We start from the raw sequence: 24,633 nt of genomic DNA on the forward strand, positions 1-24,633 counted from the left end.
ATTTTATAATTATTTGGACCCATAAATTACTTTTAACAGTTTTCACACTTTTCCTAGTTCTAAATAACAATTTTTGCATTGTATCTTCACTAACATTGTATGTTTATCCAAAAATATTTAATATCAAATTTACATTTAAGTACAATTCATTTCACAACAAATATTTTGATATCTTCTCTTTATAATTTCAATATTTTAAGCTGAATAATGTTTTATATATGTATGAATGCTCTTATAAGTGTATAAATTCTTTAAATATTTTTTATTTTTTATAAATAGTTTTATTGGAATGTAATCATGTAGTTTTTAATCATGTTGAATAAAGCTTAATATGCTATAATTTTTGTTGTTTAGTTTACTTGCTATTAACCAAATTTAAGAACTCTTCCCGGGTTTTAGGATCATCTCTGAATACTCCTAACATCGTAGATGTTACAGTTTTACTGTTGATTTTTTGTACTCCGCGCATAACCATACACATATGTCTGTAAAATATAGATCAGTTAGTGTGATACTAATTGTTAATATATAAAATTATATACAAAACAAGTTTCAATCCTAATCATAATAATAATAGATATGTTCCACGAGCTACTCGTAGTAAAACTCAAATAAAACACAAGTAAAGTACAAACTGAGAGCGTTACACAAACAGAGTGCCAAATTACGCTCTTTACACAGTTTTCATGGAACAGTTTTGTGTGAACTCTGGTGACAACACCAGTGCCGCGCAAATAAACAATACAAAAATTTGAATTTAAACCAAAACAACTGATTCACACATCAACACAAATTTTATTTGAAATAAAATGTACGAGTAAATTCTGTGTAACAATTTCAAATTTCGACAGGGATGTTACGATCTCTAAGATCCTCTCAATTACTCGAAAATTTGCTGGTGAAACGCACTTGATAACTGGTACTTGTTACTCTAAGCAAAGAACCATATGGGGAGGTCAATAAGAAAAGAAAAGAAAGATTATTGAATAATGGAATTCCTTAAGTGTGATGGACCAATCGCGATTATGATAGAAAATCATGTTCGAAAATCATGAAAAGCATGTTCTGATAGAAAATTAGATATTGAATAGTACTTGAGTCGGTATGGAATGCCGTTTTTGTTTTTGATGAAGTTTTTTTTGTTTTTGTTGTTATTCGTCTTTTATGTGGAGAATTTTAAGTTCTTTACCCACTCTGCCACACATCTTGGCTATTATATACCTAAGGATATCGATATATCTGGATTTCTAAGGAACCTAGTTCTTTAGGCAATAAGAAATGCAAGTATTTGGCATTTTCAAGAAGTGTTTATCAATCGATTTTTGTAGGATGTATTTATAAAGTTGAATTTAATTTGAAAACAATTATAGTTAGCTGAAGTATTTGGTCTTTATAAGCTCTAGTTAGACAAATCTAAGAAGCTAGAATAGAACTACATGTATTTAATAAAAAATGATCTAAAATATAGTTCACACTTACACTCCTTCAACAACAACAGCCACACCAGCCGGTTGTACAGCTTGCGTTACGGCGACTGCAATTTGCTTGGTTAAACGTTCCTGCACTTGCAAGCGCCTTGAAAATATTTCCACAATTCTGTAAAATAAAAATTTATTATTGTATGTACTTATATAAAAAATTTTAAAGTAAAAACAAAAGTAAAATATATTACCTGGCCAATTTGCTTAAGCCCAAAATTTTATTGCATGGCAAATACCCAATGGAAACTTTACCATAAAATGGCACCAAGTGATGTTCGCACATAGAAAACATTTCAATATCCTTAACAACCACCATCTCATCGTGATCTTCATCAAATACTGCACCATTAAGCACATCTAAAATTATTTTAAAAAAATTGAATATTTAATAAAAAATTCTGCATTATGGTAAATAATTACATTTTAAATGATTGTAAAAATATTACTAATAAATAATAACATTTAGCAGAAGTTGTGAAAACCCCCAGGAAAAAGAAACCATACATTTTCTCTGTGAATGCCCGGTTTTGGTGGGCAGGAAGATACTTCTTTGATAGTTTATCAGACTATTCATAGGTAAAGACGCGAAAGACCTATTAAATTATCTAAATTCAGGGGTGGATTTAGTCTCTACTCTTCTATACTAGGGTTCTTGCGAGGAAGGTGATAGCAAAACGGCGAAAAATCGCTAATGGAGGTATATGGAAGTTATCTAATGGCCTGCCACTTTAACCAACCAACCATAACTTTTAAATCATCTATTAATATTATTAATCAACTAAAAATGCTAAAGAAGGTGTTAATTGGACTGTTGAATTAATTTCGAGGAATATAAATACACTTATTTACATAAAAAAAAATTTATTCAATTAAAGAAAGTATATATACGTTCATTTAAAAATTTCTTTCATTAAAATTTTTTTTTCAATAGATTGACTAAAATGTATTTACAATTAAAAAATAGAAAAATTTATAGTGGCGCCAATTTAAATAAGTAGAATTCTCGACATCAAACGTTTCATTTATCTTGTAGCAATAATAGTAATGGACTAAGAATTTTTCCTATTCATCACAAATTCAAATACGTTAATATATTTTGCTGGTATCTTAAGAACGAATACAAATAAAAATAGCATAAATACAAAAATGTGAGAAAAAGAATAGAATAAGCATAATGAAGTTAGTCCATTATTACGCCATTCATCCTTAAAGTATGCAACAAAGTCGAAAGCATTCTAAGAAATCACTTCACTAGGACATTTGAGCACGTAAGCACAGCATACGTCGGGGTCGGGGTTGCAAAATGAAAATACTGTAAAAGCTTTAGCTACTCAACATTCTTCAAGTGTGAATGTATGCGTTTGACATTTGAAGTTCACAGTTAATTTTATTGCACCCATTTTAACAATGGCGAAAGTCGACAACCGGAAAGTCGTATTGTATAATTCTGTGGGTGTAAAAATATGTTAGTAGGTTTCTACTATGCATCAATAAATGTATGTTAGCGGTAGATACACAACGGAGAGCAACTTGTTACTTTTCTTCTATGAGAAATGTGAACGTTTAAATGTGTAATCAATAAATTCTGCTGCGGAGACAGAATATTTTTTCAAATGTATTTATTAATTCAGTATTTATTATATAATAGTTTATGATTTAATGTCAAAGGATTAAGAATAGAATTTAAAACAAATAATTGTCTATATAATTGTATTCAATGCTCCAGCGAAAAAGGTGTTTGAAGCAGTAATCTCTCTAGACGTAGAGATAGACCGTGTCTCCGGTGGTGTTCTCAAGTTGAGGGAGTACTAACTGAATTTGATGTACGAGAATGAAGAACGAGAAAGTAAGTAATAGTATTCGTTGGGAATGTAAGAATGTAATTTCTTTTTTGAAAACACGGGATCGATATTAACATTGCTTGTACCACAAAAATAAGTGGTGGGAAGTTTGTAATTGTTATTGATAATAATTAGTTTGTGACTTTTTGAGAACAATTTGGTTTTCTCTAGAAATGTCTTAGGTCTTATGGAATCTACACATCTTCTTGGTAAATAGTTTTAAGTGATCTATAATTCTCATTAGATACGTATAGTATGTATATATTTTTTGAATATCATTACTTTAAATGGCTATGAATACAAATATCATTCACAACACGTACTCTCTAACTTTATAAAGGTGCAATTGTTGTGGTTGTTGTTGCAATCTGGTAGGACCTAATGCAAGAAACATAAATGAATTTTGAGATGAATATATGGGTTAGGAAAAAGTGTGAAATGGGTTGACGGTAAAAGGAGAAAATAATGGTCATTTGGGATGAGAGAAGGTTGGTAAAAAGCTATTCTTCCCAAATCATTTCAATTGGGACTAAGCATAAATCTATAAGATTGATAGAAGCATATGTATTTGGATAAGAAAACAGATGAACTACATTTTAAGAAGTAGCGCTATATTGGGAGTCAACGTACGTAGCAGTAGGTAAGTATTTAGCAGGTGCATAGATTCTTGAGAAGAATGCTTGAGAAGTTTATTGTTAGGAAAATATGACTTCGAAAAGTTACTGTTTCGGTGTGGATTATGGTAATCTCACTTTTATATTCAATCTCATAGATGTCTGCTCTGTAGCAACAAATATCGACTTGTTTATGATACGAAGTAGTAAATTGACATGTTCAATGTGAAGTGAAGACTTTACTAATTTTAAGACAAATCTTTTAAAGATTGTCATCCGTAAAAATCAAATATATTGCAAGATTTGCTTTTTTGACAATTAGTCTTCAAAATCACAAAGTAATGTCTTTTTCGTTTATTTTGGTAATCTGTACTTTCAATTAAATAATAAATATTACTTAATTTTTATTTTATTTACTCTTAATTATATTTAGAGATCAAATAAAGTAGCTAATACATTGTAGTATTTACTCCATTAAACACACTTTTAAATTTCCAAAAATATGCCAATAAAATTAAATCAATAAAGAAATGATTTCATTGACAAACAACAACTGCTTGTGACATGTGACATTGAAAATTTGTTCAATCATCTAACAAAGGTCCTCAAAACTGATTTGTGCTGATTGCACTACAAGAATAACTAACGGTTAGTCATAGAACTCTCATAAAATGAACAGATATGAGATATGGAGCTATAATCTCACATCGTAAACAAAGTTGAATGAATATACTTGTATGCTTCTTAGTACAGATACACTATGTATGTACTTACATATGTGTTTGGATAAGCATAATTTATTGTTAGCCAGATTTCTTAACAAACAAATTCAGAAATTTTTAGGGAAGAAGTTACTGATACTATTAGTTTCGAGAAGAGTGAAAATATTACAAAGTTTTACACCAAACTTTATTGGAATACGAAAAAAATTTGTTTCATAGTATTGCATAGTATATAAGTTATTGTACATATGTATACATACATATATATGTTTTTTGATGATGATTTTATCATCATTTAATGAAGGTACATGTAAGATTAAAAAAAAAATATTTCAACAATATCTTGATTGTAAAGGTTTAGAGAAAATGTTAGAAAATTTTTTCCACATTAACTTGATAGGTATTCTAGATAAGTACCCAAACCAAGTTCATGTGGAACCGAAATAATTACAACAAAAATAATTAAAAAATTTTTTTTTTCTATTTTTTAGTAAAGCAATGAAGTCAGACATTGAAAATGGACATAAGATCAATTAAAATCAATTCAAATATTTATCGGTAAACTTGAAATTTACTTGAATTTGTATATGAGCATATACGCACTCATATATTACAAGAACAATAGAAGCAATAATATTAACTGTAACAGGAAACAAAAAATGCCACTGACAAATGAGAGGATATGGTTGAACTAGGAATTATGGGTGCATGGAATTATAATAGAAACTGTGTTTAGTGAAGCTTGCCTTTTTCTTATAACTTGAAAACAACACAAGTGGCATAGTGATAGTGTCGATACTTATATAAATACGTGTTCTTCAACTAAACTAACTAATCATAAGAATTATTTGTCTTATAGCTAGTTAGTTTTAGTGGTGGTAGAGTTTCATATTCTGTTCTATTAGCGTATAAAGGCCTTTCTTACCACACTTCAGTAGATAAAATTTAAGAAGAAAGTCAGCTTATGTGTTTGATAATTATTTTGAGATATATAATTGCAATGTCAGAAGGTAAGATTTAAGACGATAAGTTAGCTTAGGTGTTTGATAACTATTTTAAGATCTATTATTGTGATGTCTGCCAGGTTTGTCAGTTTGTAGCTTTTCATGATGGAATTGAGTGGAATTGTGTGCATTTGCTCAGGGATAGTTCAGTTGGTTATTGTTTATCATCCATAAGTAGTTTATATATATCCACTATAATATCTTGCAAGGTCAGTATCTCCCATTCAAATCTGTAAACCGAAACCATATTGTGGATTAAGTTGGTCTACAACTAGGTCTTTGATTGATAAAGGCTAAAGAGCTGGTTTATCCCTACAGTTATGGTAAGGTATTCTTCTTCAGATCAACTATGGTCGCAGTGCTCCGCTTCGTTGGGAGCTGGTACCCCATTTATTTTTATTCCTATATCCCTTATAATATAGGTATTTAAATATAAATACATCAAAAATTTACATATTACACTTACAATAAAGTACACATTAAGTGCACTAATTTAAAAAATCTGAATTTGTTTATCCATTTAATTATTAAGTAAATAGATTAAGTAATTGTGATAGCAACTTAAAATTAATGCGAAAGTAATTCATTTACTTTTTTGGAAAATCTTGTGTGCTGGAATTCAGAATATACCATATTTTGCAGGGATTTTTTATTTTATCGCTTTTACGTACAACAACTTGTTTTTTATTTAATTTAGTTTTTAGTATTGTTTAATTTGACATGGACTTGTTTGACGGCAATTCCAAGTTAAATTAGCAACAAGTTAGGGAATTCCTCAGATAATGATTCATTCCCGTAAATTTGAACTGCAATCATTGCTGGCGTCAACATAAAGGAAGCACCGTATTAAGTACACGACTTTTGTAAAGATTTTTGCTCTCTTTAAGCCTAAGTTGCGAACTCATGTTCACATATAATGGAAGTGCTCTATAAATAAATTAAAAAGTCGTAAAGCCGCCGTAATATGCATAAGTGAGTAACAAATTTTTGCAAGTCACTATCGCGTATGCTAATTAAGCAAATGGATAAATGTTCAGTTAAATATAGGGTTAAAAAAAATAAAAAATAATATTAGTATATATAAATAAAAAATAAAAGTCAGAACAGGTGTTAAAATTTAAGTCGGTGTAGTGTTAATTAAATATTTAAAATTTGAAAAGTTGTCTCTATTGACGGAAATCACAAAATAACACAAGTCAGTCATAAGTAGTTTTTTACAGAAATATTTACTTTTTTAATGTGAAAAAACCTAAAAAAATGTTAAGTCAAACAGCGAAATGATCACCCTCGGCGCTTGATTACCACTTTACGCGGTTAATTTTGAAACGATTGCATAATATTACATTGCTTATATTTATTTATAAATTTTTAAAAAATTTGATTATACATTTCAACATATAAATTGAAATTTTTATTGAAATTTTTATGTATATATATATTATATATATATATATATATATATTTATTTATTTATTTTTTAACTGTCATTGCCGCCTTAGCACCCTACACATTGTTTTAAGCGCATGTAAGTTTAATAGATCCATTTTTCATAACTTAAGTCAAAAAACTTAAGATGTACTTATAATCATTTATCGGCTTAATATTTGATATTCTAAAACAGAGAAGAATGAAAGACTGTTGTTAAACAGACTTAAATCCAACATGAACTAATAGTCACGGATGCTGATGAATATTATTGCTATGCTTTTGCCTAATATTTACCTACAAGAGTATTACATGTATGCTAATATTCATCATCTTATTAGAATTAAGTACATCTACAATAAGAAGTCAATTGTTCAGTAATGTGATCCGATATCAAAATACATTACTTTTTGCTTTATTTATATTTTTTAGCATATTTTATCACATTCACTACTTTAAATTGTTAAATAAAAATGACTCAGAAATATAGAAAAATAATAATATGTGTGAATGATTTAATTATCATCCATGTCGATTCAATCAATAGTGTAGAAATTAAAATGCTAAGAGTACCTGCACCTTACACATAGTAGCTAAATAGAATAAAATAGGTTACTCTTGGGTGTCAAGAAAACTTCATCCGCCAGCTAGCTAAATAACGGAATAGTTAGCATTTTCGGATCAACATATATTTTATAATATTAATGGAACTGTAGACATTTCTATGGTGTATTTTCTTTGTAATACTGCAAATATTTTGTTTGCATATTATCTCAGATTCATCTCCGTTATCTCATATTCGATGATGACAGCCTATAGATTTCTGTCTGCTTTTCGTTAATATTTTGTGTGTTATTATTTTAAATTAATTTGACATTATTTGATAAAATTTAAATAAATAATTAAGTTAACTTTCTAGTCTTGCATATTGAAAGGTCTTTAATTTTTAAATTAACTAATTCCAGTTGTATTCATTTAACATTAATTAAGACATTGAGAGATGTTCGCAAATGATTAAAAATATAACAATTTTTTTAGGGTATGGTTAGACTAACACTAAGTGGCACCTTTTTATATTCGATAAGTTTATACTAATGGTAGTAAGCAAATGGAACTTTTTTTCAATTTTTCAATAACCGAAAATTTTAGAATATTACAATGAAAATTATTTTAGTTCCTTTTATTTTGTTTCTAAGCTTCATATAATAGTAATTTTTTTAATTAGTAATGTGAGGTTAAATAGTGGAGCAGAAAACTACGATCTTAAACTATATTAGTAGACATCTCATGTTTCTGGAAATCTGGAATGACTTCCATTAGTGAAAGTTCTATCCCCTTTCAGATAGAATGACATTTTACCACACCAGACAAACTCATCTTGTAAAAATGCAAATCAAACCCACACCTTCAACATGTTAACCAATTTGCTACTGAGGTGAGTGATCCTACTGTAAGTCAAAAATATGCAAAAATATGCATATATGTATTGAGATATTCTTAAATTAAAGTTAAGCTTAAATTTAAAAATGAAATTTAAATTAAACAAGTAACCAAACTGGTTTGAAAGAAGACCAACAATTTATCAAACTAATTTTTTTTTAAATTATATTTCAATATCAGGTAATCAACTTTTGCAAATATTTTATATATATTTTTATGAAAGTTTAGTGCGAATGAAAATAATTTTACAAACGATTATGTACTTCCGCAAAAATATTACTCTTAATTGCTTTTGAAATGCGGCAGTTAAATTGTCACTTCTTTGCCATTATGTTCATAAGAATAAAAGTTCATATCTTATAAACTTTCAAACTTATCTATATCTATTCAAGTTATAGAAGTATATATAGTATAAAGGTATATATAGTATATAGTATATAGGTATATTATTTATTTAATATACTACTTACCTTCTAGACTTTGATCATAGCCTTTTGTAAAGAATAGCATTGCCTTTGCTGCGCGTTCTGGTGTTTTTAACAGACCTTGACGATCGGGGTTCTCGCCCAAGCCACCGAGTAATAAACGATATGATCTGGCCATATCAGGTAATAAAGCCTCACGTGTTGGCGGTTTATGATCCAATTCTAAATCATGATGGAATGTACAATTTTCATGACCTGTAAGAAAAGACACAATTGAATTAGTAAAAACAAGCATTTGAAGATCTTATCAGTAAAATAAAATAAAAATAAGTCTTAAAAAAAATCAATTAATCTATAATAATAGCATATATATATAAATGATTTATGAAATTATCAAATCAAACTTTATTGATTTGTGAATGTATAAAAGAATCACGATTATTAACATCTTCATTCTACGAATAATTAATTTAATAATATAATAAAAATTAATTTAATATACATATATATACATAGTTGATATTGTGTTTGCAAGCTCTTAGGATTGATAACAAATGGAACAGGTTCTAATCGCACTCGATAATTAAATAATAATAAAATAGTGGAAAACCTTTGACTTTTGCTACATAAAAATGTGTAAATACGTAAATATTGCTTAATCTGTTTAGTATTTTTAAATATTAAGTTTTTAGTTTTGTAGTTCCATAAGTATTAACTGCTACTCGTCTATGCAACTGAAGTGGGTATGTCATAATAGTCCTCAAAGGATGCAGTGACATGGTGACAAGTTCCCAACCCATCTTAAAATCTAATATAATCTAAGTATTAGCGGTAGGTCCCATTGAACCCATTAATTCTAAAATTATTGTTCTATAATATGTTATAGTTTAGTATAATTAGTAAAATACTACACGAATTAAAATTACACACTCCACTTTATAATATCATTATTTTTACAAAAGAAATCCAGTTGTCTTCCTTTTTTCCTACGGCTTGATCTGTATATTCAAAAGACTTTACCTGGTGTCGTTGATGTTCTGGGAGTTTTTGGTGTTTTTGGTGTTGCATCATTTGCTTCATTTTCTGGTATTGTGCCGTTTGTTTTTAAAATAAGCTTCGGTCTTGACACTGGTGTTGATATTAAAGTATCGATCGCATTTTGAGTGATTACAGCATTAACATTACTTTCATCAGTTTGTGATAAAGTACGATCCAGTATAAGTGAAGATGAACTCGTAGAACAAACACTATTGTTGCGTCCACGAGACAGGATGTGAGCCTGTGGAAAATTTGTATCATCGATTGCATCGTTCAATTCACTGGCGCTCATTTCAGAAAGTTGACGTGTAAAACTCATTTTATTTTTGCTTTGAGAAATAACTTATTTTTTTTTATAATAAATATTAGTCAAAAATTTAACAATTTATAATAATTATTTAATTTAATTTAATTTAATTTAATTATTGTCGTCTTTATTGCTTGTAAGAGCTTAGCTTAGTTTTGCTTAACACTTTTAAGTAACAATAGTTTTAAACAAATAATTATTGAGATTATATTTTGTGTGATTTTATATGTAATTCAATTTTGACTTTATTATTTTGAATACTTTTTTTTGTAAAACTTAAGCAAGCAACACCCTGTAGCCGTTGTAAACGTTTTGAAATGCAATCAGCAACTGAACGTTTTCAAAATATGAAATAGAACAAAATTTAGGTTTTTTGTTGTTAGTGTTGTTGTTAATATTTTTATAATTTTGAAAGATTTTAAAGCAAAGCTTTAATACACAAAAAAAGCTGTACTCTGTTCTCTTGTGTATGCATAAGAAAAGCTTTTCAGCTTTTCACTTCTGTATTTTATGCTCATTGAAAGTTTTGTCTTTGTATATAAATTAAATATTATTTTTTTTTTTTAATTGAAGAGAGCATATTTGTCTCTTGCGCACCATTGCAAAAAGCAATGTTTGCTTCTTGTGCGAATCGAGTTATTGTTGTTGTTGATGCTGTTTAAAGTTTTACTGTAGCTCTTTTCTTTTGTTTATCACTGCTGATGCAAACTGTTGCTTCAATTCATGCAAATATTGCGTACATACAGTCATAATAAAAATATATCTAATTTTGATTTTGAGTTTGAGTACGAGTTTGTTAAATTTTATATATGTACATACATTGTATCTTACTGTATAACAGCCCCGCACGTGTAACGTTTCAAGTTATTTGTGGTAACAACTGGGGTGTTAGCTTTATTTTTGTTCTTGTTATGCAGGTATAGTAGCTTATTACTTAGGTATGTGCATCCAGTTTATTTCGTAATCACAAACACACTCACAAATTAATTTGAAGGTTATAAGAATATTCAATGTAATATTTAATCCAATAAAAAATGAAATCTAATGCAAAAAGGAAAGTCAATTTAGTCTGTGCGATTTGGTGTTTTACAATACATATGAATATGTATGTACATAGATAAAAAGTGCATATAGTTTAAAAATATTTGAAACCAAAGATCAATTAAACGGCAATTTAATTCATAATTATACTTAAATAATTTAAAAGTATACATTTCAGTAAAAAAAAACTACTACTTTAATGCAAATTAAAAACTTATTATTTACTAAAAAAAACTAGCAACAGGTGTTTTAATATCAGGAAAAAAAATAAAAATTATTTTTATTCTAGTTTTTATGCAATTTAAATATCAGGAACTATGTCATGATGGCCAGTACAAAATCATTATATATACTATAGTACTTTATTTAAGTTTTCTGTGTGACTCATTTTAATTACTTTTAATATATGTTTACAAATTATTTTTGTTATAACTAAAAACATTAGGTATATTTAGCTACTTCGAAGTACGATAAAAAACGACAAGTCTCTTGCTAAAGTCTCCAATTTGCATGCAAAACAGCAACAATTGCATTTTGCTCTAACATACTACTTATAAAGTGTGTGATCGCCTAACAGACTGTAGAAAAAATGTTACCAAAGCGATAAGCGATCTACTGTGAATGAAAAGTGATCGTCATTGGAAATTTTAACGCATATTCCAGTCATCTATCAAAAGTCGTTTATAAGCAAATATTTAAACGAAATTAAAGACCTTCACAAATTTTAAAAGAAAACAAAAAGTGTGGAAAATAAATATATTGAAAATATACAAAAAATTTTTAAAGAAGAAAATTTGAAAAAAAAAAACATATTGAATTTTTTATCTTATTGCTTCCTTGCAAGTATACGCTTATAAATGAATAAATGTTTTTAATTATAATTTATTTTTTTGTGAAAGTAAATTTCAAAAAGTGGCTAAATCTAAACGTTTATTCATAAGAAAGTCAATTTCGGAATAAAACCTTTAGATTTAAATTTCTGAAAGTAACATTCGTTACAATTCTATTAGCTCGATTTTGAAATTTTATAACAATTATATTTTCAAATGAATAAAATTGTTTTTTAAATTTTGAAATTTTATAACAATTATATTTTCAAATGAATAAAATTGTTTTTTAAATTTAAATTTCTTATTGTATTTTCTAGATATCAATTGTAAAACATAATATGGCAAGGGCAATATATATCTTTACAGAAAATCTTAGACAAAAATTACATAGCTATTCTAAAGTCCTACTTGAGTTTGGCTACAATACATAGGCTATATAAAATATAAATTCTTAACTTGTAGTTTATAAAATATTATTAATATATTTTTTTTTATTTTACTGTCCTTTTTCTATTGAATTATCATGATGGATTGATACAAAAGTTTGTGTATATAACTTTGTTAAATTTTATTGAAAGTAAAATCTTATTGTTGTCTACTAAAATAGTGTATATATAATTAGAGAACATATTTTAAGAATTTAATATTTAAAATAAATAATTAATTACTTTTTACGAGCTCAACTAATTATCATTTTACATATATAATTGTACAAGTTTGTCAATTATTATTTCAAATTTTTGCAACTGCAGTGCGTATGAGTAATTTTTCTTCTTCTTGTTATAGTTGCAACTTTTTTGTTGTTAATTAATTAAAAAGAATATAAAATAATTTAAGATTTATAAAATACTTGTAAATTGATAAGGAAGGAAATAAGATAATTGATGTTTTATTTATTTCCTTATTTGAATACTTTTAGCTTACTTTTTATTGGCAATTAGCAAGTAGAATAGCCATATCTAATCTAAATTTCCTTCTATAGTACATTTGAAATGAATCCGTATGACTGCTCGCATAATTAAAATATTTGATTAATACAAAAATAATTATGTTCGATCTTAAAAATAAATTACGCATTTCAGCTTTGTATGAAAAAAACTCATTTTTGTGGTTTCACTTCTCTAAATTCTATTAAAAATAGATAAATGAATACGATTTCTTGAGAAAATTGATATATCAATGAAGTGGAAAATTTGATTTATAGTTGATCATATATATATTATGTATTTTTAATAAACAATTTTAGTTTAAAAAATTTAATAATGCTGAAGACAACTAACGTTATTAAGATATATGGCATATTGAAAAAATAACATTAAAAGCATATTATATTAAGTTGGAAATATATTTTTAAGTTTTAGACTAATGCCAAAATGTATTAAGACCCTAATCTAACATCATTAAGGAGTTTTTTCTGTGAGTCCTTAGCTCCTCACGTAACGAGATAACGTATATTAAATGCATATCACTGATCATGATGCGACATATTGTTCTGTTTTGAGTGGGGCGAATTGTTTTGCTTATTGTTTTTCCAGAGATATCATGTATGTGGTTCTACTTGTCTTCTTTTTCCGCATTCTTACCATTTATAATCAGTTGTTTTAAAGTTCCTGATCGTCTCGCCCTGTACCGAAATAAGTCAGGTAAAGTGTTTTATACGAAGTGTTTCGAACAAAGAGCTGTTAGCAGTCTATAGAATTCTTAACAATCTCCAACTCATTCATTATTCAAAGACTTTGAATTTTGGATAGTCCGATTATTCGTGAGATATGTAGCTTTGGAAACACTAAAGCCTATGGTAACCGATGCATTGTCTTAAACATTCATTAATAGTGTCATAATTCCACTTTATTGCATGCGCATTTTGAAATCTTGAGCTTTTAGTTTTTAGGAACTTTGATATGTATCTGTCTAAAAATTGATTCCATTTTATATTGTTATTACTTGGAACAAGAATATTATATAAACATGTTATTATAACGAAATATGTATAGATAGGTGTATGAAAAAACATTTCTGAATTTTTTGATGCTCTTATAAACCAAATGCCTTTATTACGAGTCAAATAAGCTTAAATAGAAAAAAATAATTAAAGATTTATTTCTACTATGCACGAGTTAAAATTATTTAGATTTATTATTACATTATTGTATTAACAGGTGTTGTAAAAATAATAAATATTAAAGAGTTAGATTTAGTAATAAAAACTCCCTTCAAAATTAAAGCAAAGTAATATGTAATAAATGCAATTATAAATCATTATTAAGGAGTGTTTATAAATAATAATATTCTTGTTCATGTTTAGAATATATTTTAATTACTTTGAATAGAAAATAAGTTTGCAAAGTAGTCTAAAGTAGATTTAAATGCAAATAGATTTTCAATATATTATAGGTTAGAGTTTGATCTTTACGACTTGCGAACAAATAGTATTAAAATTAAAATATTAACCAATTTTTTCATTAATGAACAATTTTTTTTCAAAATTAATTTTCAAACAAATATGAAGATTTGTATGATTAATTAATAAAAAAAAATTTTGAATGTTTCTTATTTTTGATAATTACCGATGAGAGCATATATGTTTTAACAGTTTAAACTTCGAGCGAGACAATAGTTATTCAGAAAGTTTGTGGCTTCTTAATTTGAAGGCACATAAAATCCAATATGTTCTACTTGTGTCCTATTTCCAACTTTTCCTTCTGAAATATGTGTCTATATGTAACTATAAAGGCTAGAAAGTGGAAAGTTATCAAAAACTTCACAAATACATTGGCTTTAATCTTATCACTCCAATCCAAATATCGTTGTTAATGGATTGTGGTACATTGAGCTATATAGTAATAGTAATTGGTACTGTTCCTGAAAGAATAGCCAGCATGAAGGAATTGGTTGATCAGACCCTAATTTCTGTTCTTATAAATATCAAATAGAAATATAAATATATAAATTAATTTCAAAAATTAAATTTCCTATTAAGAAATTAAAATTACTCATATATCATCAACACAATACATGAGTATTCTTAGGAAATGAAATCACTACACATATTAGACTCACTACACATATTAGAAGGTCGGTGATCTTACATTTAAAAACAAAAACAATTTGTATAAAAACTTTTAGATTTGCATAAAATAAGTATTTCATATACTTTTTGCTGACATAAACAATTTTTTCGCTTATTCTTGCACCAACAAAATGACAAAATAGATACAGAGTCGAACCATACAAGTGTAAGATATTATTTAGAAAATCTGTTACTTTTATTAGAATTTCAAATACTCTGTAAATACATTCATTGTAACAAATCATTTTGAAGTTATTTTGCTTGATTTGTTGAAATACATTATAGAGTATTGACAAAAAATCGCCGAATACTTTATGAGTGCTTTTTGTAGATACGATAACCTTTGATTTGACAAGTAAAATTTGAAAAGCAAAAATTAGAATAACAGTTTCTAAGTGTAGAAGTAAGAAAAAGTGAATCGACAAAAACGTGTACATATTTCCAAAATTTACATTAAATTTATTAAAAAATTCAAGAACATTCACATTTTAATATATTTCATGTACGTCAGAGGTTGGACATTTAATATATACGGATGCCAAATTGTTTGTATACGTATAGTTAGAGAAGACAAGATTATAAGATTTAAATCAATTAAACTAACAAGAGTTGTAAAACATAAGTCAAAATTTAACTTTGACTCTTATTTATATACTTTTATTTAATCGATAGATAATATCTTAGATATGATGAAGTTCTACACGCATTATTGACATGGAATGGTTCAGGAACTTGGCGAAATGGTCAACCTTGAATATGTCTTGTACAAAAACGATTCAAAACAAAACTGTGAATGTAATAGTAAATTAAGATCAATGACACGAAGTAGACATAATCGTAACTGAAAAATTTATAAAAAACTCAAGCTCCCACTAAGAGCATAAATTAGAGATTAAAAACTCTTTAATGTATCTAACCTGAGACAAAAACTGAAAGATATGGAATACAATGTTTTTCATCAGGCATTTTAGTAATTCTCTATTATACAATAAAATTATTTTATTCTATGAAACTCAGTGTCTTTATGAGTATTGAACCAGTTTGAGTTTGGAGCTACTCGAGATGTTTGTGTTGTGATCCGCTTTGGTACAATTTTTTTTAAATAAATTTTTTTTCTTATATATCAAGACATCGACATATCCGAGGATGTTAAATATATGCAGTAGATCTTAAACTATTACGCACTTCCTTGTCCAACACCAATAGCTCATAAAAAACGGATGAAAAAACGGATATTGAAAAGGCGACAAATGATCTAACTGCTTGAAGTGGGAGTTGCTTCACCTATTTCGTTGAAGCATTGTTATGAAGCAGATAGATGTTAATTCGCTGAATGATATCAAAGTCGTGATAAAGTTTTGTGATAAATCTAGTGGTTTATTCGGATGCAGTAGTTATCACCAACTAATGGTACTAAAGGTTTCTCAAAATCTCAATACTGCGTCAACATTTGTGATAGCATCAATACTTCCGCGCCGTACAGAAAGAGAGCTCTATATCTCAATTATCTACTGAGCCTATAGAAGCATCTATTGGCAATAGTAACTATTCGACTATTCTTCAGGTTGACATCGTTCTTGTTCGTTACTGCGGTGCCAAGATACATAAAATTTTTGACTGATTTGAAGGTGCTCAGTCATCAGCCACTGACAGATGAGTTTCGCAGATGAGTAAAATTCTTTGTCAGTTACATTATTTTTTATTTCCTATTTTTAGGTAAGAATGAGAAATAATAAATGGCAAGTCTTTGAAATGAAGTAGAAATTATCCTTGAAGTTTGGACAAAAAGCTTGAGTGCCAATTATTAATCAATATTTAGTTCATTTTGAAATAACTCCCATTTTTTACTGAAATCCTTTTAATTAAATATCTTATTTTGTATTAGAATTTATGATTGATTTTTAAATGCACACATAATATATATACGAGTATATGTATGTCCATATAAATTTATATACGATTGTTTTATGTTAATTAATTGCGATACATATTATTGTTAAACAACTAATAATAATTTATATCTACGATATAAAAAAATATTTAATGAATTATTAAATAGTATTATATATATTAATATATGTAGTTGTATGAAGTAAATAACTCGACATGCTAATATATAATCTGCTGGAAGCATATTTATTAGCATTTGCTTATATAACATTATTATATGATATAAGCTATTTCATAACAACAATACGCTTTTAATTATTTATAAATAATATAACTACACATAAAGTAAAGAATTTATAAAATTGGTTAATTATTACGGAAATACTTGTTTACTTTTTAGAACACCTGTTAGTGAAGAGATATTAATATGAAAGTTTATGTCAATATTGTGTAAATTTGTTCATGATTTAATTTATGAAATATATTAAGTATGTATTTATTAGTAAATATATAAGTAAACAAACTGTTTATATACTTTAATTTAAGTTAACATTTAAGCAAAAAAAAAAAAACAAAAGCAATTTACATGTAATTGAGAAAAAAGAAATACAAAGTTGTTGCCAAAATTTTATATATTTTTAAATGATCTATTATATCAAAATCCAAATTTAATATATATCTAATTTATAGACAGTTTTAATAATTAGGTTTATATTAGAGAATGCTGTAACTAATAGAAAAAAACTGCAATATAATTTACTAAGTTGTGCTACCAAATTGGGTAAGATACGACAAATTGGGTATGTTATATTAATTACGAAGCAAACCCTCCTTTCACGCACGCAGACAGTGCTCAACTTTGCTCAAATGTAAACAAAAGTCAAAGTGCCAACAAACAGCACAAAAAAGAAAACAAAACAAAAATAATACGAGAATAATGAATTATTTTTTTCTCTTCTTTGTGAAAAAGAATTTATGTTAATGTAATTCTCCTGAGCTTCAATTTGTAAACTATTTTCCACATAGAAGCTTGGGTATCTGACAATAATGGGTTTAATTACAAAAATTGAGATTTTAATGAGTTAATCCAAAAAATTTATTTTTGTGAACTTGCTACGAATGAATAGATAATTTTTTTGATCTAGACATTCTCAACCAATCTCTCTTTCTATTGTCATAAGAGTTTTTTTAATTATTATCCTTATTTTCAGAAAAGGTAAGAAATCTGTGCTTCTTGCTGCTGGCACTGCATGCAGCAGTAATCCAGGAACATTAGGCAAACACCAGAATTCTAGAACTCACAATTTACTTATTGGCTAACTGAAAGGCTTATTGCAATTTAACTAAAAATTAAAAAATATTTGCAATATACGAGTGGTCGTATGTGAAGCAGTTATTATATCGGTTTGAACTGGCTTTTTCATTGGTTTCAGTACAAACTCACACATAATGATATTTGCTGAATTTTTGCACAATAGAGCTATTGTTAAAGTTTGTTAAACTAACAAATTGCGAATATTCAACTCATAAGTATAAGTATATGAGTACTCATATCGCATAGACCATCGCATAGACATTGGAATTTTCAAGTCTTCTCAAGAACAACGCGTAGTAAAAATTTGACATTGATGCGGTTTAGTCATTGTTTAGCACAAAGTAGTTGTATTAAAAAATGTAATAATTTCATTAAAATTGCAGTAGTTTTTAGAAAAAAATTCAATTTATGTATTAATTATGGTACAATTATAAAAATATTAAGTTAAGAATGTTAATGAAAATAATTGCAAACAAGTATTGACCGCAATCGTTCAAATGTAAAGTATCGCAAAGAGCGTATACCAAGTACGAATATCTACGAAATATAAAGTTTTAAGCGTTCGCTTGATACTCAGACCTTTGCTGAGCTCCCAATCAAACTTTGACTGCATTTTAGTTGTTGGCTTTAAGATATTTGAACTATAATTGCCATGATCAATGCTCTCTTGTAAATGCTTAAGCTCTTACTGTTGGCATATCGGTAAGACTTTATGCTTTGCTACTAAGTTTTGCTATGGCAAACTGTTTGATTTTATTTGCCATAGATTGTGACCTTCAAAATCGTGTCCGGCGCGGTGCGCACTTAAAAGTAGTTCATGTCATTTCATTACATTATATAATTTTTTCTTATTGGTAATACAATAACGCTAAGTGCGGACTGGCATAGACCGGAGAGACCGGAGAGACCGGATTAATGGTTAGTTTTAACGACTTGCAGACTTAATTTTACTTTCAGCACAAATCTGACTGTTGGTTAGCTTAAGCAAAAATCCGTTTATAATGTGTCTACACAATTTGATTTCATTCCAGTCGATTCAAGCAACTGTTTTATTTGAAATTTTTCACTCAATGTCAATGTCAATATTTTTACCGATTTTATTTAGCCAGAGTAATTTCTGTATTGACTTTTTAATGAGTGAATGATGAAATCTTTTCAAAAACTTGGTTATACAATTTGCCCATATTTGCTATGCTTTAAAAAGAAGTTAAGATATTCTAACGTTTGCATATTTGAGGTTTAGGAAATTTAAGTTTAATTTATGTGGTTAAATTCTATTCAAAATATCTACAATTTTGTACTGCTTCACTTTTTTATGCTTCATTTAATTCTATGTTCTGAGCTCTTTAGTGGATATACAATTTCATTTTAATTTTCCAGTAAATAAATCACTGCCGCCATAAAGGTTATTTTATGATTTGTACGCAATTTTCATATTTCAATTATCATTAACCACATATCAAACGTTTTGAATTTTACTACTGCGTTCTAAATTTATACGCTCCAACACGTTTTCAAGGAATTTTATGAAATTGGACACGTTTAGCATTTCCGTTTAGTATTAAATTACATATAGTCACCTTCTACTTGAAGAAATATGCAAGGATACAACTGTAATTTTTAAATCTAGTCGAATTTTACTATATCATATAATCTTACAAACTAAAAATTGCAAAACTTATACTGTGTCATAATATCTTTCTTTACTACTCGACCCAATATCTATTCAAAATTTAAAAATACAATTATATCTTTAATATGTTAAGTTTTGATAACATAGATACTCATTTAACTTTTCCCACAACGACTAACTTCGATTGTCTTCAGATGGTAATTAGCTGGTAGATACCAGTGACAGCTCATTTCACAATTTTTGCGTTTCATTAAAGCCTTAAGAAGTGGATCTGTTACAATATCGCAGTTTTAAGACACTTTAAATATTTTCAGGAGTAATTTTGGTAAAGATACCTCTATATTGAACCTTTATTGTAATCAGTCGTTTGTACAAAATTGGCACTTAGATAGTAGATAGTTTATGCTAGCGACAGTCTGTCTGATAATACAGTTTGAAAGCATGCTTATTTTTTTAAGAAGCACCTTTAAGTTAAGATACCTATATATTGAACCGGAAATGATTGTCGTTTTAATGAAATGGGTGGTTGGATGATATCAGATGATCACAGATATCAGAGGCCCGTCTCGTAAAATACGCTTGTCACTTAAATGCCAAGTAGATCTAGTATAATGTAACATTTTCAAGTCACGGTAAATGGTTAAAGAAACTTCTTTAGGTTAAAATATTCCTAAATTAAATCGGGAAACCACAAATGACAAATAACGTACTAATAAAACGAACAATGTGTTTAATGCATACAGTGCTAACAGTTGAGAAAGGGAAACCCTTAAATGTAAAACTATATTTTGACGAACTCTAGCTAGTGATAAAATAGTTACATCAAAATGTCTTTCTATGACTTAAATTTACGAAAATATTAGGTAAAAAGAGCTTTAACTATTATATAGTGTTCTGGTATGGAAATTGGGCTACAAAGAAAGAGTTAATACAATTAATCAGTTGCTCTGTTTTTTTCTTAATGTAGACTGGGCATATCATACATGCAGCGTGACATATGCATTCTTCCCGCTACCTTGTATCCGCCATTTTAAACTATTCTGTTCGTATATTCAGTTTGAATGAAGTTTAAGAATAATCACATCTATTGAGATTAATGTCGTGTGAAGACGTGTAAAAAAGTATTATTACAAATTGTTATAAACTAGTTATTTTTATTAAAACATATAATACACAGATTTAATATAAATAAATAGTTAATAGGTTTTTAACTTATTATCATTATTATATTAATTGTTTAATAAAATAAATCAACATATATGTATTTAAATTATAATACTATTTGTATATGATGCATATGAATACTGAAAACTACGATAATATGAATACTGAAAACAAGTATATATATATACGTTATGAAATAATATTAAGTTGGATATGTGTTTCTTTTCATCTATAAGGGCCTAAGCGTACCACACAAATTTCACTTATGCCTATGTACTGGTTTATTTTTCAAGTCGTTGTCTACATTAACAATTTTTCCATCAATCCTTCATAAGCGAGATTTTATTTAATTCACCGTAGCCTGTTTATACTAAATTTGCTTATATACATACTAAAGAAGTCTTATTTCACAAATTTGACTTCGTGACTATATTCGAATCAAACCGGAAAGTCGATTTAAGTTTTAAAATAAAAATTAGAAGCACCCTGAACCCTATAAATAGCTACTGGTGTTTATGGTACTAGTAACAATAGACCCATGATAATGTATTGCAATTATTTTCACGAATAGTTTTTCAGTAATCTGAACATATCTGAAGAAATTTCTCACGCTAACTTCTCGATATGGCCAAAAATTATTCTCTATCCATTAGCTGTTACGCTAGAATGAATTTGTGATGAGGGAAATCACAAATTTTGGAGAAATTTATAAAAATTGACTCCATTATTGTGCTTGTAGATTCTTGTAGATTCATATTTGACTACTAGTAACCATACATTCCCTGAATTTGGTATCATAATTTGCACGATTAAATAGCACTATTTGGGACACAGTAAGCAACCCAAAATAAAACAAACTTTTTTTAGTAAACTAATATATGTACGTCAATTCACTACTCAAACTCTAAAGCAAGGACTACTGATGCACAACTGGAGTGGACTGATTCAATCAGCTGTTGTAAAGAAACTGGGTAATATATCGTATTAATGTTTGGCACAGTATTGAAATATTACCTTGTTTTATACATTGTACTAGTTTATTAATGAATTTATAATCAAATAAAGTGAGAGAATTATAATTTAACGTTAAAAATTATAAAAATTGTAGTTACGTCAGCATTAAAATATATGAATTATGAAGTTTTTATTATACAAATCAATTTGGTAATATGTAAACAATTTTTGCAACATTCTATTATTATTATTTAATTACGACTTAACTATTTATTTATTATATTACCCAAATCCCTAAAAATCATGTAATTTAATATTTATTAAAATATGAAACATGAAAATCAATATAATTTCATTAAGTAACTGAATTATATATGAATTTAAAAGAATTATAATTTGAAATAAGAATTATATAATTTTAGTTTGTATGTGTCATATTTGATTTTTTTTTTTTATTTTTATTAGTGTTGAATTAAAAAAGTAGATTTCTAATTACTACAAATTTTATAATAATTTAAACCTCACAAATATAAATTCTGTGCTATATATATAGACAATCGCAAATCACAAAATTTTATTCCCTGAAAATAAATTTTTTTTTTATATTTTTTTTTCACTACGAAATGGAGAAATAACCAATTTTTATTTGCTAATTTATTTATAAAAAAAAAAACATTAAACTAGATATCAGATAACGATTATATGAATATTTTATACTTAATACAAATAAGGATTATTAAATGTATATTCATCACCATTATATTACATAGTTACTAGTAATAATACAAAATAATTTATGGATCATTAATTATAAATAATTATTTAAAAAATTTATAAAATTGTATATAAATATAATTATTTATTTATAAATTTGTTCTAGTTTTGTTAGCAAGATAAAAAGAAACACAAACTAATACTTTTTCAAATAAAGAATTTATTGAGTTTTTATATTATTTGTAGATACGTGTACAATTATCTTTGTAGAATGCAGAACGTAATCTCTTAGAACAGATTTTAATATTAAATAATAGTACTGCACTAGTTTATAATTTGTGACTATTTAAACATTTTTCTATTCAATTATTATTAACAAGATAGTATTAAATTTATTTTACAAATATAAATGATTTCTATTTATTATCAGCACCAAATATATTATACATATTTTAATATTAATTCTAATTTTCACAAGCGTTTCATATAAACTTTGAATATATAGCAAAGTTCTTTTAATAAAATAAATAATAATATTTAGTTTTTTTAAATGTAACATAAATTTATTTTTTACAAATTTTCTCAATAAATTATGTTATTTTTGCTTTCAGATCAAATATTAAATAAATACCTTTAATATTATGCCAAATATATTGAAGAACTATATATGTTTTTAAAAGAAAACTTGATCATTAAAGTTGATAAATTATTTTTTTAACATTAATTTTATATTAAAATTATGTTGATTTTTATTTAAAAAATAAATAAATATGGTGTTTGTAAGTTACAAGATTTTAATATTGATAAGTTAATTTTGTTTTCATTTTGTTATTTTTATTATAAAAATTATTAAATATATTCCATATTGTGTTATATGTGTTCAATGTATTCGTTGCATTATTCAATATTTTTATTAGTTTAGAAATCTATGAAATATTTTTTATTGAACTTACCATTTTTACACTGTTTACAATTACTGCAATCAGTGCCATTGCTAGCTCCGTTTAAGCCGTTTAAGCCGTTCATGCCATTATTTATTAAGCTCAGGTGAAGGCCATTTTTATTTGGCGAACCATTCAAAGGTAACAGCTGTTTTTGTGGTTGCTGTAATTGTTGGTTTTGTAGTTGTACTTGTTGTGGCAATTGCGATTGTTGTTGTTCTGTGGTGGCTGCCGCATGGCCGTTATTTGAAACATGACCATTTTGAACTTCACACAATTGTTTCATATTGAAAAATTTCTATTAACAACTTTATTTAATTAAATTACTTTTTAATGAAAGTTTTTTTTTTATGCAATATAGTATTCTCTTATAAACTCAATTTTATAAATATTAACACATATACTTATTTCAGTTTTAGTTAAATTTATTTTCAAATTTAACTACACACAAACTTTGAAGTTTTTTTTTAATATTTTTATTTTCACTTCCTTTTTTCAATCAAATATTTATTAAGAATACTTTTGTACTGTCTTCAACTTAACAATTTCCGGTATATTTTATATACTTGTATGTAATGAATACAAATGCTTTAAAATATTTGCACACGTTATAATTTAAAAAAAAATAAAAAACTACATTGAATTCGCTTGCTGCGGGCTTGTTTGTTTCACTTTCCTAAGCATCTACCGACTAAACAGTTTCATTTGGTAGAAACCTTTTTATTATGAAAAATCGAAAGTTCTTTTTTCGTGCTGAATTTTGGTGCGGTTAAAGCGTATAAAA

The 24,633-nt window shown here is 27.0% G+C and overlaps 1 protein-coding gene across 2 annotated transcripts; it reads right to left on the reverse strand.

Moving 5' to 3' along the window:
• LOC119684527 (GTP cyclohydrolase 1) lies at nucleotides 1-24,204 on the reverse strand. 2 transcript variants are annotated; one of them, XM_038098588.1, is made up of 5 exons: nucleotides 9,973-10,348; nucleotides 8,998-9,207; nucleotides 1,673-1,838; nucleotides 1,480-1,596; nucleotides 1-485 (listed from the first exon to the last, which is right to left on the reverse strand). In XM_038098588.1, exons 1-5 carry the CDS (start codon nucleotides 10,307-10,309, stop codon nucleotides 356-358), a joined length of 960 nt encoding a protein of 319 aa, XP_037954516.1. In that variant the 5' UTR covers nucleotides 10,310-10,348; the 3' UTR covers nucleotides 1-355. The 2 variants fall into 2 exon arrangements, with proteins under 2 accessions (XP_037954516.1, XP_037954517.1); XM_038098589.1 differs by lacking the exon at nucleotides 9,973-10,348 and adding an exon at nucleotides 23,862-24,204 and having other exon boundaries at nucleotides 200-485.
• Nucleotides 24,205-24,633: the final 429 nt, after the last annotated feature.

This window comes from Teleopsis dalmanni, chromosome 2 (genome assembly GCF_002237135.1).
Source record: "Teleopsis dalmanni isolate 2A chromosome 2, ASM223713v2, whole genome shotgun sequence".
Classification (NCBI taxonomy): domain Eukaryota; kingdom Metazoa; phylum Arthropoda; class Insecta; order Diptera; family Diopsidae; genus Teleopsis; species Teleopsis dalmanni.

What these genes read in the sequence shown, in the direction of transcription:
- LOC119684527 (XM_038098588.1), bottom strand. Translation starts at nt 10,309, where the DNA reads ATGAGTTTTACACGTCAACTTTCTGAAATGAGCGCCAGTGAATTGAAC. An exon ending in GGCTTAAGCAAATTGGCCAG is followed by an intron (nt 1,597 to 1,672) that starts GTAATATATTTT and finishes TTTATTTTACAG; the next exon opens with AATTGTGGAAATATTTTCAA. An exon ending in GCTGTTGTTGTTGAAGGAGT is followed by an intron (nt 486 to 1,479) that starts GTAAGTGTGAAC and finishes TATATTTTACAG; the next exon opens with ACATATGTGTATGGTTATGC.